Source organism: Aplidium turbinatum, chromosome 13 (assembly GCF_918807975.1).
Source record: "Aplidium turbinatum chromosome 13, kaAplTurb1.1, whole genome shotgun sequence".
In the NCBI taxonomy this organism is placed as follows: domain Eukaryota; kingdom Metazoa; phylum Chordata; class Ascidiacea; order Aplousobranchia; family Polyclinidae; genus Aplidium; species Aplidium turbinatum.
The window spans coordinates 7,418,380-7,437,254 of record NC_137484.1 but is presented as its reverse complement, the minus strand read 5'-3'; the positions used below and the strand labels follow the sequence as shown (position 1 = coordinate 7,437,254).

The following is an 18,875-nucleotide window of genomic DNA, read 5'->3' as shown; positions in this document are numbered from 1 at the left end:
CTCAGACCAGACTTCATCTCTGAAGTCACAATTCTGTTGCATTTCAATTTAAAGTCAGGGGCTTCTTGTTTCATCAACATAGCTTGCATTTCCACTAGGACAAAAGTAAAGGCTTAGCTTATCTGATGACATAATTGATGGTGATCGTACGTTCTGTTTTCAAGCAAACAACCAGATTGTCAGATGGCTTAGCCTAGGCCGCCCACAGTTTGCTTATATTGTCACAATCCATAACAGACCAAGACCTATCCTGTTTCGTTTGTCCTCGGTTGAATTAGATTAGAAACCGAGCCAAGGGTTCAAACTTTTGTTTGGGGGAAATCTATTCAATTTAGCTTTTTGTTCCTTTTTGAAATTCTTGTTACTCGACCTGCTGTCCTTTTGCAAAGTACATTATAAGACACTAATCCCCAAATTGATGTTTTTTGCATTATCAGTGATTTTCTGGTTAAAAGCGACCTTCATATGTAAAATTATCTGAACCAGTTTGACAGGAAGGACAGAAAATCGTAAAATGCCACACCAAGTCGCAAGGTGACTTTATCAACACATCTTTTAGGTCAGTAGTTTGCAGTATACGTCATGTCACCTGCACGCTGAAAAAGAAGCTGCAAGCTTTGAAGATTTTGTTTTCATTTCTAAAAATTACTCACCATCAGATCGTTTAAAATCTAAGTCATTTTAATATTGAAAGATTTTTCGGGTTCTCGTAAGCCGAAAATTTTTATGGAGAGAGGGGGGCGGATAATTGCGTGAGATAAGGGAAAACGAACCCACATGCTCACGAATTCATTCTCTTTCGTGTGAAATAGAAAGTTAGGACCACTGTGAAATCTACTCGAATGCCCTGACCTAAAAGCAAGGTGCTCTGCACAGGATTTGGCCGAGTTCAACGATAGAGCAAGAGCCTGCGTGATGCTCTGGGCTACGGCCGTGTGACACACGATGAAGAAGAACTGTGAAAATCGCTCAACATTAGGCCTGCATAAATTGGTGGTGATTATGGAACCAAGAATATCTTTGGCTGTGGATATTAACTACTGTTGTACTAATCGTTTTCTTCACATGACTTTCTTTTCGTGTCACATGACCACGAAAGTTGCTTTATGCCACTTGTGCAATGGACACGGGTACTTTGCAGTCGTATTTGATTTTTTATCAATCAAGATATTTAAACCTTTCTTCGCCGCCTTTTTTGGGGGAGGGTGGAGACAATTTTTGAAATTTTTCTTCGGTAACACTTACCCATAGTAGGCTAATGGAAAGCCATTCTAGTAACAGACCCTCTATCGCTATTATTCCCCAGCTATACTCAAAGCTTTTACATTGGACTTAAATTTCTGTACATAGGAAATTAAAAATTTTTGTGGAACAAAACAGCATTTTTTTGTTCAAAATTATGACGTGTCCAAAATCTTTTTTACAAATACAATTTTGATAGAGAGGTGACTTTCTTGTCTTTTTTACAAAAGTTTTTTCTTGAAAACAAACTTGTTTTTACAAGTAGAATTGAAGGCAGCTGAGGTAGTTTTTCTTACTTTGCATAATCTGCGTCTAAAGAATGCTAGAGCAACGCTAATCAAAGAAAGTGAAAAGTCCAACCTTTGCAAAGCGCACTTAATGATGAACCATGGCACGCCATAGACACACCTCAACAATGTGCAATAAAATATAAAACTCGGCGGCCTGCGATTGAACTTACAGCAACTGTCCTTTTAACCTTTTTGTTGTCCAAAGTATTCTGTCAGAAGATTGTTTAAGCACATTATCCGTTGCTCACCCAGCTGGTATAATTCTTTTTTTCCTTACATAAATTCAACGTCTACAGACGTTGAATCTATGTAAAAAAGATGATTTGTCGACTGAGAAGGTATGTACTACAACTATACCGATTTCATACAATGGGCAAACATTCTTCATCTACCTCTGAAGTGCATGTCTACTTTAGTGGTTATGCTTTTGTTAAATTGTGCAATCACTGGTAATTAAATTGAACCGAAAGTTCTTTCTCTGCAATTTGAACCAGGTGTGCCGTGAAAAAAGTTAAAACAACTTTCGTAGTGAAGAAAACCTTTCGCAATGCAAAATAGCTTCATCTGGGCAAAATAGTACTGTAGTATAAATAGGTAGTTCACTGTAACAGTTTGTAGCATATCAATCTCTTATAAGCAAAATGTATCATTTGCGTATCACTCTGGGTGTCAATTGCGTTGACATAGACACAACAATTCATTGCAAAAGTAAATTGTGATTCAAGTTTTTAACATGACCAGACCCCCCTTAATTAATGGGTAACCAAACTTTAGTAGGTGATACAAGGCGTGTGAACTGTGCTTACCAAATGACCTTCAATTGACTTCTCTACGACATGTTTGCAATTCTGCAATGCTTGCACGGTCGTCAAAGATTAAATGCTATGAATTCTGCACCAGCCACACTTCTTCCACAATTCTCAGTTTAATTTGATTAGGAATTCTCAACCTGGGGTTCACGGACTCTCAAATAGTTAAAGAAGAATTTTAAGGGGATGGAGGTCCATGAATACAGTAATTGTAAGAAAATGAACTGAAATTTAAGCTCTGAAATTTGTACGTTTAAATGGAATTTTGTAAAGCTTTTGCTTTGAAAAATACTTTCAGGTTTACAGTTGATAAATTCAATGACATGTCCATGGCTTTTGAAAGATTGGGAATCACTGAACTAGATAGAATGTGCAAACTTTTTTAAAAAGTTTCCTTAAAACAAAATTACTTTAAACAAACCTGAAAAACAATCACAAATTAAACATAACGGCAATTTCCAAAAGCGTTTAAGATCACGAAAATAGGCTATAAACGGCCATCATTTCAAAATTATATTTTTCTGTATTTAAGCCAGCACTCCACTCCGTGATATCACAGCTGAACTTCCAAACCACACCACAGAATTAACCGGCTGACAACCAATGTAAGCTCTTCAAAATATTAATTGTTCAATGTTACTGATACAGCCATTTAGGTATGATTTCAAAAGAAAACAATTTTAAACTGCATTACGTGTTGAGTAGCTTATCACCTTACATCAATTCTTCTCAATAATGTGTAACTGCGAGAGGATATTGTATCATTTGCACTAATTTGTGTAAACTTAACTAATTTCATCCTTTCTTCTTTTATTCATATGTGAGAAACATAATTCTTTTGCAAATCTCTCATCTTGTTGTTGTAAATTTATTGCAGCTTGAGCAAGATCAACAACCACAAAACCAGTAATGAATTCGATGTCTAAAAAGACTAATTAAATCTTTTGTTTGGGTGATTTTCCGGCTCAAACTAAGAATAAATAATAATTGTTTCCTTTCTCGTGCTGTGAGTTGTTTTTTGTGTTGGTGGTATTGCTTTGATGAAGGCCGTAACCTGACTACAAAGCTTTTCCGCGTGCAATCTGTGGTTCTGTACACCTACCGTTTAAAATCACAACAAAATCCATAACTGGTCTTTAAGCAGATTCTTGTTTGTGATGGAGAATTGTTTCATTAAACTCAAAGTCGAACTTTCACAATAACAGCGTTTGTATTGCTACACTGCTGGGTCATTCGCAGGGTAAAGCGAGTACATGAATACATAGGCGTAGCCAGGGGGGGGCGAACGGGGCCATGGCCCCCCCAAATTTTCAAAGTTTTGATTCCGAAGTTGAACCCTTTATTGAAAATATAATATAATTTGTATAAATTTATATTGTTTTCCAAGACATCTGGCTATTAACACCCCCCAGGACTTGTTTTAAACACACAGAAAGACACCAATAAATTTTACAAATCGTAAATCGCGCAAAGTTTACGCGATTTACGCTTCTTTTAACTAATCTGTGGAAGCAATTTCAGAATCGCTTACTCTGTAGGGTTTTTGTGTAGCTGAGTTTTTTGTGTTCTTTAATTTTAGCCGCAGTTTTTGCCCGTTTGTGTGTAGATAAGAGCTACCTTTAATAAGTTAATAGCTGTTTATCTGCTAATAAGTTTCATACAAATATTACCCTGAAAGTGTTTCCAGAAAGCGCTATAATCCATTATTTAAGTGTAATTTTGCAAAAATTTTCCGGGGGAGCATGCCCCCGGACCCCCCTAGAATACGCGTGCCTTCGGCACGCTCTAACCCCCACCAGCTTTATTTCTTCCCTTGCTTAACCCACCAGGATGCGCCACTGCACATCAGGTGGCGATGTCTTAAATCAAACATTTTGTCGTTCTCTTCAATTCATCAAATATTTGGCCCCCCCCAAAAATTTTTTCTGGCTACGCCACTGCATGAATAGTTGACGGAAAAGCGAGTTATGTTGACCCGTCGAAGGGGTTCATTCGAGCCGATGTATCAGATGACCTGCTGCTTAAAAGTCCGATAAAAAATACGACGGATTAGCCTGCAATAACCACTTCGATAAGAATTCTTTCAACCACCTAACCTATGAATGAACCGTGGCTTTGTTCTCTGTAAACCAGGTCCTCAAATCGACTCTTTATTTGCATTTATTTTTAAGTTTTCAACATTGGATTTATGTGTTAATGGTGTTTTTGTTTTTGTTCGGAAATTAACTAAACTAGTCCAGGAAACCCACAGCGCATTCATGGAAACTTGTCTGTCAATCAACTGACAAAAAAAGCTGAGTGAACTTTGAAATATAAAAATCAAGAAGCCGCTGGCTTTCAATTTTAAGAATTTGACTTTTTGTGTTATTTGCTGTGACATTTTAGATTTTTTGAGATGCAGAGTTTAAATTAATTATGGTTACTTCATAAGAAAATGAAGCAATTCGAAGTATTGGAGATGGATGTTTAAAAGCTATAAATATTTTTATTTTATTTTGTCAAATTTGAATTGCAGAAAATGGGCTTAGAATGCTTTTTGATCAGATTTGTAACAAAACAAATTTTAAGAAAAAAACTTGTTTGAAAAAATCAAATGTATAGCCAATGTTTTAGAAAAGATTGTTAGAGGTCTAAATGTTGTTCTTTTTTAAAGTTTTAATTGATTTGAAAAGAGTTTCCAATAGTTAAGACAGATTGATCAATAAATAGAATAACTTATGTGTATGCAAAATGAATGCTTTACTTAATATTAGTCTTTTTTTTTTGAGGTCACGCGTAAGGCCTCACGAAAGGTCGCATAAGACATTTGAATTTGACGACCCTGAGGTTTAGGTAACAGGTGCATTAAGGGATTACGATTCTTTATCCCTAAAAAGCCAATTCGTATGCTCCTCTCAAAAAGTCTTAAAAAGGAGTTATTTAAAGTTGTGGCTTTAAAACCTGTGTTGAGGTTCAAATATGACATGACCAAGTCAACCAAAGGCCATTCAAATTAAATGTAATCCAATGCTGCTTGTTTACAAACCACCATTTACCAACACTTGCCGCACGTGCTTGGTTGAAAAGGGCTGAAAACTAGTTTTAACTTTGTTGATAGCAAAAATTCGGCTGCTTCTTGAACATACTTTGCAACACTTTACTGTTTGATCAGCTGTCCTGAAATGGCATTGGTATAAAGCGACTTTAGGTGACCCAAAGTTCAGTTTCTGCTTTTAAGATCGGCTTAAGAAAGTCTGAGTTGCCGCATTGCCCTTGCAATACTCTGAGCGTACAATACTACCACGTAAATTTAGCTCAATTGAGAAATGCTGCCAGGCAGGCGAAGATGTTTTTATTTTAGATTACTCGTCATTGTTTATCATTAAAATTTGATTAACCTTTACCTAACCCTAACCTATAAAATAAGTCAACTATCTATAATTTCTGTAAAAGTTTGATATCCAAAAAAAATCACGAATATGCCAACCAAATTACTTTCATAGTTGTGATACTGCAATTTATAGCAATATCCGTGCATTGCTTGTCTTAATATATTATGTAAAACGCATTATCACACATAGAAATCTTGGGTGTGGTAATGCGGTATGCATTGCTTGGTAATATCAATATATAGTCCTACGTTCTGGTTTTCCAAAAAAAGAAGATATTTTAGATTATCTGCAGCCCATGCAGTACCCACTTTAAATTGTTTGTCCGAACTTTATTGCTTTTCATATGCGTTTGCAAAGAATCTACACCACGAATAGTCCCATCTTTGCTTTGATTGCCAAAAAGTGTTTAATCTCGTAGGTTTACGAAGAATTGTTTAAAGTTCAAGCGCTAGTAGGGTATTTGTCTCACTCGTAAGTAGGGCAAGTAAAGTTAATAAAGTCAAGTTTACTTTAGTAACGTATTGCGGTGTGGTTTTAAGTAGGAGTTCTAGACACAGGGAGTGGGTTTCAAAATCTTAATTTGATAGGTCAATAAAAAGTCAATTTCTTGTCGTTTGGTTAATTTTTCAATTTTGGATCAATCAAGTCAATATTATGTAACTTGCACGTCCAATCCAAATGTTTTCTTTCAAATACTAAGAAAAACTGATACTAACAACTTTTTGTTTATCAATCTCAATCTGTGGCTTTATTTAGCTTCTTAACATTGAAAACACTGCAAGCTAATGACGACATTTTTAGAATAAAGAACATGGAAAGACCAGAAAGTTGATTGAGCGCCGATTTGACACCGTCCAAGAGCACGTGGCTGTGTCTTTGGCAAGACACCGAAAAGCGTGCAGTCGATTGAGGAGTGGCACCTCTTCGACTATAGCCCTTGGTTTCTTTCATGATAATGAACAGTACACTGTTCTATGGAGAAGTTATCACAGCCCTTCTTTGGGCTAAGACCTACTGAACTGAACATTACGTCACATTTCAACTCTTGTTCTCAGTGAACGTGATATTCATTGTGGAGATGCTTGCCTGCTTATATAGCTTTCAGCCGTGCCTAATATGTTCGGTTGAGGACTTCAAAGTTTGTTTATTGAGTTACCTTTTTGTTTCGTTCAAGCAACCTTATTTTAAATATAAAATGCAAGAAACAATGATTCATTTAGTCAAATTTTTGTTACATCAATTAAATCAATTTTAAAGTATTTTTTTTGATTTTTAGGTCAAGAAAAACTTGCCCTACTTATAAGAAATATCATAATTACACAGATTGCGCAAGAACACACGTCACATGGCCTACTGCGCATGTGTAGTTTTGTCTTCTTGTCATCACGGAAATATTTTGTGCAACATGAAGACAGCTAAAACAGTTAGACTTCCAAATTCTAATTCAACGAGCCTTAATAGAAAGGACTTGAATTCGTAAAGTTTGAAGTATTCCTAAGGGCGACAAATTGGGATCATCGATTCGGGCATGACATTATGAGCCTAATAAATTGGAGTCAATTTTATTTTTGTCCATGTCCTTGCCAAATTTTAACACTTTCATTAAATTACTTAAAGGTTTAACCGCTAGCAAACAAATTATTAAAACCAAGTGTTTGTTTAATTTGCTATCTGCATTTTTCTTAAAACCATTATCTCCGAATTTTTTGCAAGAACACACCAGAACATTCCTTTGCTAAAGATATGACAGGCTTGAAGTAGTTCAAACATTTTCCTAACCGCACAAAGAATAATGTTTGTAAAAGATTGGACATTAAAATTGAAGATTTGTTGACACAATGTTTTCAATCTGTGTAGATTTGTTGACTCACCAAAGCTGAGAACAATCATTTTTTGTCAAAATTGTGCAAATAAAATTTTTCTCTGCATTTCTTGCTAAGAATCGGGCCTTGTCGGATGATAACGTCCGGTCGTTAAACCATGTTTTTTGTTGGCTGATTACATTGCACACAAACGTCTGTTTAACAAAAAAAGAAACAGAAGAACAATTTGTTCCAGAACAAGCCCTAGAAAATACTGGAAAAGCCAAATAACTTTTCATATCAAATCCAATAATTACGAAATCATACAATTTAAATTATGTGTGTGCTGATAAACATGTCTGAATAGGCTGGCAACTTACATGTTTGTGTTAAATTTTCAATGGCACTTTCCGCTAGGCCAACTCTACAATATATGCCTTGGGTCAGTAACTCTGCGTCCAAATACACGTAAATCCATCGGACTAGTATCATCAAAACTTATTGATATAAATCACATCTTTCTTGGCTTACATTACAAAGTTGCAGTTTGGCTTTGTATTTTAGCATAATTTTACTTATAGATTTTTTTTATCTGAATGTGCTCAGCAATCCTGTGTGGTTGCGTTAAAACATCCAAAAAATTTTCTTTGCGTTTAAATACACAGCAAAAACCAAGTAAAGAAAAGAACTCTGCAAAAGTGGGTTTGCAGCATTCTTGATGGGTGAGCCTTTAGGTAGTTTATTGGGTTTTGTCAGAAGGTCACCCAGAGTTTAACTAAAGGACAGCAGCGACAACAAACCCATGAAAAATACAGCTCCTGCTGATGTCGAAAAAAAGGACAACATTTTTTCGCCAACACGTGAGGTGGTTGTGTGTGCATGCACGCTTGTTACTTTGTAACGCATGCACGGTCGAAACGAATTTGTGAAAGCGTAGTGAGTATAAAAACGAAGCCGACAGCAATTTTGCTTCATTTCATAATCTTACCTCGCAGTGAGAAGATATATTTCAGCTTTGGAGAAAAATCGCTTTGCAACCTTCAAGTTACGATTGTCATTTGTGAAAAAGATCTGTTTTTCGATCGCAAGAAGACAACTTTGCCGCAGAGATTTGATCAACTTTTTCAGTTTCAGAAGCAATAAATAACTTTCATTTTGTTCACTATGTCTTTGATAGTAGAAATTGACCCAAAAAACACTTTGCTTACCGACGTATCGCCTGTCTCCTCATCAGAAGGGCATCGACTCGTAACAGACAATGTTGAAGTCTTTCAGGAATGGGTTGCTAAACAACACACTTTGGTATGTAAAGAAGTTGGAGTTAACCTTTTTGACCATTTATTGTTGCAGGTAGTAATTACCCGGCGTGACGGTTTTCACATTCAACCCTTTTTTAAATATTAATTCTACCTTTAAAACCCCACAGACAGAATAAATTTATCAAACAGATTGTTAACTTTTGACCTAAAGATAACCTACACCAAAAAGTACATGTTTGCGATGATAAAAAAACGTTTAAACATCATAGGGTTTTGTTTTTTACATCACTCCGGTTTGGAATATATTGCCATATATCTATTTTTATAAAATTATTTAAATCATAACATACGGTAATGGAAAAGTTTGTCATCAACAAAAAATAGTTTTTTGACAACATTTTGAAAAAAGAAATACGAGGGTCACTGCTTGCTCGGTTGTCGACATAACTTTGTTTAAGCCTCTTTGTTCTCCACTTGTGGCATTCTATCAATGACGCACGGTACGTTAGTTTGCTCTGGACAAACTCAAATTTTGCAAGAGTTGCCTTTAATTTTTCACGTCACTTGCCCATGTCGCTAAAGTGATAGCAAGTACATACGAAACAAATTTACGGCATAATCGTTCCTTTGTACCGCTAACTCCGATAAACCGTATTTTATCTCACTTCCATGTGGCTGTGAGCTCTGCTTAAACTATAGCTGACCCTGTAATATGTTTGGCTATTCTATATCGTATTAGAGCTGCTTCCGCGAGTAAATATTGGGCATTTAGCGATTTATAGTTGTTTGCTTCTCCATGGTCAAACATGGATGGTACATTAGAATCTGTTGCAAATATTTCGCATCACTGACGTTTAATTTTTTTCAGGTAAAAAACAAGACGGGAGATTTGGAAACTGTTATCGTTTCTTTCTTTGGCTCCATAAATGATTCCATTGCCCCTCCATCCAGAAAAGAAGATTTGTTTGTTGCCAATTCTATCAACATCACGTCTTCCCAAGACAGAGGCGTGAACGATTTTTTTCTCAACGCTTCCCATCATCCCATCAACATGGATTCAGCTTTCCACTCAACCGCTACATCTTCAATGCTCGTTTATCTCTTGACCACAGTCCCGATCCTCCTGCTTCTTTGGATGCTCTTACGATCTTGGTGGCTGTTTCGAAATCTTCAATCCGCCAATGATCCATCTTCCAAACTTTCTCATCTTCCTCTTCCTCCAGGAGACTTCGGACTTCCAATTGTCGGAGAGACTCTTTCTTGGATGTTTCAGGTTAGTTGAGTTTTTCTGAAATTATCTATTTTGTGGAAATTTAAAAAATTTCTCCAGATGTGAAGGATAATATTTCAAGAGGTGGCAGAGAATGGGACTCGACTGAACGGATAATATGATCAGCATCCTAAATAATGATTAACATCTTTGGAATAGAGATGTTTGCACGTTATAAAATAACTATAATTTTTTTTTTCAAAAACGAGGGTACGAAAGTGATTCTTGTAAATAAGTCTGGGAGCTAGAATTCTCCAGTTAAATATTCACAAGATAATTTTAACAAAAACTGCCTATAAATAATATGAAAGGTTTTTTTAAGTAAAAGCACAAAAATATTGAAATCAGATAAATGAATTTGAAATGCTTGATATCGCAAGAGGGCGGTAGAGTCAATCACGTTTGTTGATTGCACATCAGATTTATTTCTATTTTAGTCGATATCCGGAAAATCTAAATTTAAAAGGTGATAAAATTGGCCAACACGGTTTTGGAAGCTCGCCATCGCTGTCTCGAATCTATATTGGGTTTAAGGCGAGGTTAAACATGGCTGTGTTGCGCGAAATGAAAAAGCGCTAATAGTTCGAAACTTTTTAAGTCGTATTTTCTAATTTTAGAATATTTGAATCAATGTGACGTAATAAAAAGATTGAAACTTGTCAATGGTTCAATAAAAAATTTTAAGCCACTTATGTCAACTTGGCAGTTAGTTCACGAAGCAAAACTCGGTTGGAAATTTTCTAACGTAGCCAGTAGCTGACAATCCGCTGACCCTCTTTCAAAGGTTGCAAAATATCACTTGAAATTCTTTTAAAAATACTACATTTGCTTTGCAACTTAGGACTACCTGCGTTGTTGCATTGTATTTACTTCATAGTTTGCAAACTGATTATTTATGAATAAGGTTTGATAAATTAAGAATTTTTTGTCTAAATCTTGTAGTTGTACTCATCAATGCAAGTGAAGCTTCATAAAAACTTTGCTGTTTAAGTCGTAAAGTCATTTTTTGTCTAATCAAATTGTGCAAAAATCACTCAAACATCAATTTACTAAAACAAATGTGAACTTAGAAATTAGTTTTGCACACAACTTTAAGAAACAGGTTAGTTGTTGAATCTGACGTCATCGTATCAATCTTCACTTTCCGTCTCTGATGACGAAAATAAAGTTGTTTGGAAATTCCTTAATGAGAATTTTTTCTTTCTCATTGATTTTAAATTATCGTTTGCCTTTTGAGAGCAACTTGTGCATTTTGTTTTTTAATCTTCGAACGAAGTTAAAATCAAATTACGAAACACCGAAGCAACCTTTTTACATGCTTTGACAAACATGGTTTAAATTCAAAAACATTACACTTAACAAAGTCGTTCTTTGACTTTAGCAGTTTCTTGTTTGTTTTTTTTAGACCAGAAAAGTGACGTTTACAAAAATTTGAATTTTTTAATCGAGTCAGTTTTAAAACTTCTTTTATTTTATTTTTGAACTACACCTACTTAGACCAGTCACACACACTTAGCACATTGCAAACAAGCAAGTTAGCTATATAAATATAGTCAAAAATGTTTCAGTAAAGTTTTTCTCTTTATGCATTTCTTGTCTAAAATTAAAAACTAACTCAGAATTAGTTTAAGTTTTCATTAAAAAGTTCAATTTAATTTCACATTTCCCATGGCAGGGCATTGGAGTTCGTAATAAGGGCATGGCATTTGAACTTTTTTGCAGACAGCGGAAAAAGCGTGCACTCTGTTCGGGTCAATGAAAATGACTTTGGCAATAATTTCTTTTAGCACAAAACAATAAATGAAATTTTTGCTCCCTGCAATATTTTTTCGTAAAATTTGTGTCCTATAAAATAACTCTGAAAATCAATTAATGCAAAGAAACAGTTTTTTTAACAAAAAATACAAAAACTGCAAAATTATGACAACAATGGTAAATAAATCTTGGTATATAAACTAAAGTAACTTTAAAAATCAAAAAAATTTAAAAACAAATCATTTCTTTGGAGAATTTTTGTCAAAAGTGGATTGATCACCAAAATAACTTTGCCGCCTCAATTCGTTGCCCGCTTGCTTGTTTATCCATTACGGAAATGTAAGGGGATCATTAGCCGATTAGCCGTGAGATTTCAATCATCTTTTCCTACTTGTACCAATCTAAAAGCTTCAGTTAAAGTCACAATCCAACGCACTCAAGTGGGTCAATCGGTCAACCCTCCATGTTTTAATCAGAAAAACTTATCATTGTGTAGAAAAAAAGACGCAGACAACGTTTTTTAAATGTTTTTTAACGTCGCACAAAGTCCCTAGAGAGGTCAAACGAAGGTACTACGTTGTAATTTTTGTTTTAACTCGTGCGTTATTCACAGCAGTCTAGAAGTCTCGCTGTTATAAAATGGCGCTGAATAATCGAGTGATTTGTAATATGTTTGTTTAAAATACAAATGTGATTAACTTGCTTCATCTGCTCACATGGAAGCAAACTGTGAAAAATACACGCCATCTTCAATACAACGGTTGAATTCAATGCGTTATTAATGCGTGATATTCACTAATCCAAACGAAAAACAGTATGAACTGTTCTTTGGTACGCACGGTCACATTGTGTTTTAGTTCTTTGGAACCGCGTTTTTCTTTGGAAAATTGTTCCTGTTTAACTGTTTTTTATCTCAAACAATCCGGTACCAACCGAGTATAGTTTCTCCGTTGCTAGTATTGAATATTAGTATTTTTTGTACAGTATTTTTTTCATGTTGTAGCTGCACATGACTTAATATCTTTTTGTATTAAAGAAACTGTGTTTTATTCCAGGGAGCTAAATTTAATTCCAGTAGAAGAGAGAAATTTGGTTGTGTCTTCAAGACGAACACGCTTGGATCGCCAACTGTGAGAGTTTCCGGTCAAAAATTCGTGAAAGAGGTAAGTTTATGATTCCTAAAACAGTTAAGAGTTCTATCTCTTATATCAGGTATCAGCATTAAGCAAAGCGTTCGCTGGTTCAGCGAGCATCTGCGTTTCCTCGGCATGTTGGTATAACCGTTGGTATAACGTAGGCTGTTGGAGCTGTAAAACTTTCTATCATGCAAAGTCAATCTACAGTCGACTTTGGCAAAGGGTAGGACACCTTCTTTCGACATTCTGCACTACACGGAAGATTTGTTGCCAATCGCGATTGTTTGCAAATGGGCGGTCAGTTTTAGTTTGTAAAAACATCTTGCACTTGTCACAGTCGACATCTGATGCACATCGTCTTGGGCATGGCGTAAAAGCATTAATCACATTGATGCCGAAAGTACGTGACTTTGATGCTTGTGTTTACGCATCATCCTACATCGAAACCTATAGTCGTATTCAAGCAATCGTGTTTGATCTTTGGTATTTTTAATAATGTTAATTTATTTTTTAGATTTTGAAAGGAGAGCACGAAAATATTGCAACAGTTTGGCCGGACAACATGAAAAGACTGTTTGGCGAAAATGCGTTGATTAATACCGTCGGCCCATTGCATAAGATAATGCGAAAGGTCACTTGTAAAGCTTTCAGCACTTCGAGTCTCAACCGATATATTCCAATTTTGTGTAAAAATGCAAAAAGAAATGTAAGTGGACAATGTTTCTTGGTTACCCAATATTGCAATGAAGTAGATGTTTTCAAAGTATTTTTCAGTTACGCTTACTTCAAAGTTTCAATTTGTTTTACATAAGCTTATAAAAACGTTTTGTTTACAATAGACTGGTTTTGAACAACAAACAGCTACCCTTTCAATTTTCCATATTTTGCAAATTATTAACTTAATTTAATTGTTCTCATTGCAAGCAGACCAGAAACTGCATTTTATTTAACAAGTTTTCTGTGAATTTTTAGATTCAATCTTTGTCTGAATGTGAACGGCCGATGGTTCACAAAAAGATGTTGCAGCTGACCTTTGAACTTGCTGCATCTTCCCTCATTGGCCTTGACATCGCAAAGTTAGGGTGCAAAAAGATTATTCTTCCCTTTTACGAATTTGTATCGAACATATTTTGCATTCCGCTTAATATTCCTGGGCTTGGGTTTTGCAAGGTGGGTTGAGTTGGACGTTTTTCGAGTCACAAATCGTTCCAGCGCCTTTTCTGTGATTCCTTTTGGTGTACACTGTCAGCAAATACAGTAGTTCCTCAACGGCGGCCTAAAGCTCTTGTTTCGATAGGGTGCCTGCAAGCTGCAACAACACATAGCCTACTTATCATCAGCATTTACAATAAGTGGTTTGAGACTTTGAGTTATCTTCTGTTTCTATGTTATCTTCTTGTTTGTCTGCACGTCCACCGGAACCTGTTGTAGTGATAACGTCGATGAATGGATGACTGATACTTTTTTGGTTCAGTTGCCTCAAGCTACATTGACATGGGATCTTATCTTTCTGCGTTTGCAGGCAATGAATGCAAGAGCAAGACTTCTTGATTTGTTGGACGACCACATCCAAAAAAAGAAGAATGCATTGATAAGAGAAGTTGAAGAAGAACTGGACAACGAAGAAAAAGAAACTTCAGCTTTTGACATCATAATTCGAGAATTGTTCAGCAAATCTATGAAGTAAGTGCTGTGTTTACATAATTATAAAAGTTGTTTTATGATAACTTAAATATCTAAAGGTATAATAATAATTATTAATGTATTTCTAGAAAACAGAAACAAAAAGGCGACGATTGCATGAACAACAATGTCCACAAAGAAGTGCCGGACCAAGAGAAGGACGATCCGATCAGCGATATTGCTTTGAAAGAGATAGTGCTAGAATTATTGTCTGCTGGGTATTCCGTCACAGCAAGCGCATTGACATCCTGTGTCATGGAACTGACACAAAATCCACACGTTTTCAAAAAAATAGAAGAGGAGCTGCTGGAATATGGGCTTTTGAAGGAAGAAACCTCTTCGGATGAGGAAGATGTTGAAATTGATCTTTATCTGATTCATAAACTTACGTATCTAGAGCAAGTTTTTAAAGAAACCTGTAGGAAACAGCCCCCTGTCCTTGGAGCATACAGAAAAGCAAGAAAAACTTTTCAACTTGGGGTGAGTTTTTGAAATATTGATGTAATCAGTTTTTAACTAGTTTCTTCTAAGTTCGATGGGAAACAGTGGATTGTCGCAGCGAATAAGGGGTTTGCATTCCAATCATGCAATCCTAGTTTGACACCCGGCTTAAACTGCTTGTTAAAAAACACCGCTCACCTCTACCCAGAGTGTAATGCATTGGGTAGACCTAGTTGCGGAAGGAATGGCGGCCGAGAGAAAGGAACTGGCCACCCTGCTCTTATGAGTGCCGAAAGCTTAATATACTGAGAACCTTATTTTCTCATCCCCCGTTGCTTGGATTTAAGTATGAGACTCACCTTTACCTACTGTATTCAAAGTTCAAATGATGTGACAGACAAAGGGTTGGTATTAGCTATTTGGTCAATCTGGGTTAGTAGCTTCCAAAAAAGCTTTTTCAGTCCGAGGACAAAGATTTCCGCAACAGGTTAATGAAGCCCGGCAGAAAAAGTCAAGTTTTTTTTTTTAATTCGAGCTTACAGCCTTAAATTTAAAACAAAACAACTTAATTCTTTTAAATGGAAATACACCAGGGTAAACGGATCATACTACAGTAATCAAGAATTAGCCGGCGTTGTTTCATAGCGTTTAGTTCATGAACTTTTGATTCCAGGATTACCGGATACCAAAAGGCTGGTCAATTGTTTATAACATCCGGGACACTCATGATTATGAATATGATGACGCGGACACTTTTGATCCGGAAAGATTTTCTCGCAAAATGAGCGATAATGATTGCAAGTAAGGACAAAGTTCGCAATTTTTTTTGTTACATATTTGTTCTAAGTTGCTGTGCGCTTGGTAAACTCACAGATAGCAGTGTAATTCCAATTGAAAGTCTTGTTTCTACACTTAAAATGTCGTAAGCATTATTAAAATAAAATGAAGTTAAATTTAGATTTACCCTACTGAGGCTTAGGCCTACAGATGTGCACTGAGTGTTTGTAAAGTTGAAACGCTCTTGAATTAGATGTTTTACAATAGATTGAGTTTCGCCTTTAGCAGCATGATCGTTGCTTACTTCACATTGTGAAGTTAAATGTTTTAGTTTTACTTAGGCATTGCATTATGGCATGTTTGCTTATCCTTTTTTATTTTGTTTCAGATTTTTTGCTTTTGGCGGGGGACCACGTATGTGTATTGGACAGCACTTTGCAAGACTAATTGTAAAAATTTCTATCATTGAGCTATTCCGAACCTTTAAAAATTGGAATCTCGTTAACGGAAAAGTCCCTAGCATGAGACCCATTCCAGCCTTACATCCAGCCGACGGCCTCCCTTGCAATTTCCAACGTCGGAAAAGATATGCAGTTGTTTCAAATTGAATTTCAGAATAGGCCTACTTCCAAACCTTTCTGCGCCGTGATTGTGGTTCTCTTTTCTGCCTAATTTTGTACAACTTGTCTCAGTCGTGATGGATATTGATTTGCCTACTAAGGCCATCTACCGATGAATTATATTCGACTGCAATTTATAATTGCCTAAACGAGCAAAAAAAGTTTTATTATTTTTGGTGACCAAAACTATTAATTTAATGCCTAGTGGTAGACTACACAGCACAATCGGTATGAAGCTTAAGCGATAAAAAATGTGATTCTTTATCTCATCAATTCTTAAAAAGTAGCAAGTTGAATAGCCTATTACTTGTTAGAAAAGACAAAGCGGTGGAGTAACCCATTTTTCATTGATTGAGTTTTGCTTTGCTTCAGTTTGTACTGTGTTTTCAGTAAGCTACAATCTATCTCATGCAACCTGCCGCCCTTGCCCAATTGCTGCACTAAACAAACTGCATAAAAATACGCCTTCAACGATTTTTGAAAATGTTACTTTCAGGAAGCAGTTTATCTCGACATTTTCACGTGTTGTTTTTTTATTGCAAAGTTTAATTATTTTATTATCGCATTTAATATTTTGTTGCTGCGTCTTCACCATTTAAGTCATTGTTTAAAGGTTTGTTTTATTTTTTCGCAATTTTAGAAAGATGTGTTTTGGTGACTTACAAGGTGCAGCTCTATTTGCAAAATATAACTCGTGATTTCGCTATAGCGAAGACATCTCACCCAGTCACAAAAAAACTGAACCATTGCTGAAAGTTCGCTCTTTTAGAGTGAATGAACCCTACTTGACAAAACTATCCCAACTGGGTGTGTTTATTTCACAGAAGACAATCGCGCCTTTCGTGACACATTTCCAAGCGCTTGTGTATGATTATGAAAGTGCTCGGACTAACCTTTATCAAAGTTTGTCCCCTACCATTTATCAAACATTTTTCATTGTTTTTACTTATATATGTTTACGCCAATGTGGGTTTTACTTGTTGTGTATGATGTCTAATCTCTTGTTTTGAACCTATTTCTTCTTTTTAACATCATTTCAATATATAGATATAAATCATTTTAGCAAATAAAATACTCACTTCCCGAAATATGCACGGTGATTGTGTGAAGTTCTCAACTGAAAGACCCGATGGTGTTCCAGCAGTTAGGCAGCCTACTGCTGATCAGAATGTAGAAAATACTCATACGGTCACGTGTTGGGTTTGTTATAAAAAGTAAAGTCCTTGGACTAACTTACGAAACCATGCATCATCTACTGCTAAAGAGGGTAGGGATTTATGAAGATGATGAAGTTGCTTGGTAGGCTATTCAAACAGTTCAGTTCAGTTTGTTTTTATTTCTAACCATCAAAACGAAAAACAATATATGCCAAGCATAGAAGAGAGAGGTCTAGAAAAAGGTAGAAACAAAAGAAGAAAAATAGGACAGACAAGAAAAATACTGATCAGCACGCTTTTAACAGAACTTGTGAAATTGCCCTTAATATTTTTAGGTTCAAAATGGACGTTTTATTATGACAGAAACATGTTTTATCCCATGGCGTTTGTTGTTGGCCCAATGAATTGCATTTAATGAACTTGGTAAAGAAAATTTGATCAAAAATTTAACCAAAGGAAAAACGCTGTTACTTTTAACAAATCTAACTGCCAGCATGTAGCCATATCCAAAATCGGTAAAACTTTAAATTATAAATCCGGTTTTAAGCACGAAATAGAAAGAGCCAATTGAGAAGATATTGAGAAAATAGAAAAATCACATGGAAATGGCTCTGCTTAACAGCATTGGTAGCTTAGAAGTTAGAAACTATTGTTTCATAGTTCCCTTTTGCCGTGGAAAAGTTTTCCAAAATCAGTTACACGCTGTGGTGAGTGGGCAGAGCGCATGGTCGAAGACTTTAAAGCGGATAATTTAGGAAAACACCGAATTGGGATTAAAAGTGCGATTACATATTCGTTTCCAAGTGGCTTACCAAACTACCACTTAACCTTTTGCTGAACCAAGATTTCCGACCTTAACAAGAAACAATATAGCAATCAGAACTACCAAAAAATCTGCCAGCAAGCGAACGACATTTTTCGTTTAAAAACATTGGATATGCATTATGCAACGTTCTGTATTCAGATTATCAATGTCCAATTATATTAAAATTACAGTGAATATTACCACGATCGTGGCTGCTACATTAATATATTGTGTTCTATTGAAGATTTTGAAAACTTATAAAATTGTCATTACGGAAAGGTGCGACCATGTGGAGTTTTTTTTTGCACTTTCTCTGATCGTAGCCTTCAAATATGGAAACCATGGGAACTTCTTTAAATAATGTATAATTATTAGCTAAAAAAAGACACGTTCTTCTTATACTGATTCAAACTCTGCCGACCTTAAATCAATGTAAAAATGATGAATTTTGCCAGCTG

The 18,875-nt window shown here is 35.7% G+C and overlaps 1 protein-coding gene across 1 annotated transcript; it reads left to right on the top strand.

Moving 5' to 3' along the window:
* Positions 1-8,557: 8,557 nt before the first annotated feature.
* LOC145782363 (cytochrome P450 26A1-like) lies at positions 8,558-17,534 on the top strand. The gene is made up of 9 exons (XM_082594147.1): positions 8,558-8,816; positions 9,642-10,046; positions 12,854-12,961; positions 13,449-13,640; positions 13,907-14,104; positions 14,457-14,617; positions 14,707-15,097; positions 15,732-15,859; positions 16,224-17,534. Exons 1-9 carry the CDS (start codon positions 8,679-8,681, stop codon positions 16,441-16,443), a joined length of 1,941 nt encoding a protein of 646 aa, XP_082450273.1. The 5' UTR covers positions 8,558-8,678; the 3' UTR covers positions 16,444-17,534.
* The last annotated feature ends 1,341 nt before the right edge of the window (positions 17,535-18,875 follow it).

Coding starts and splice junctions, on each gene's coding strand:
- LOC145782363 (XM_082594147.1), top strand. CDS start 8,679: ATGTCTTTGATAGTAGAAATTGACCCAAAAAACACTTTGCTTACCGAC. Junction 8,817..9,641: donor TTGCTAAACAACACACTTTG/GTATGTAAAGAA, acceptor AATTTTTTTCAG/GTAAAAAACAAGACGGGAGA. Junction 12,962..13,448: donor GTCAAAAATTCGTGAAAGAG/GTAAGTTTATGA, acceptor TTTATTTTTTAG/ATTTTGAAAGGAGAGCACGA.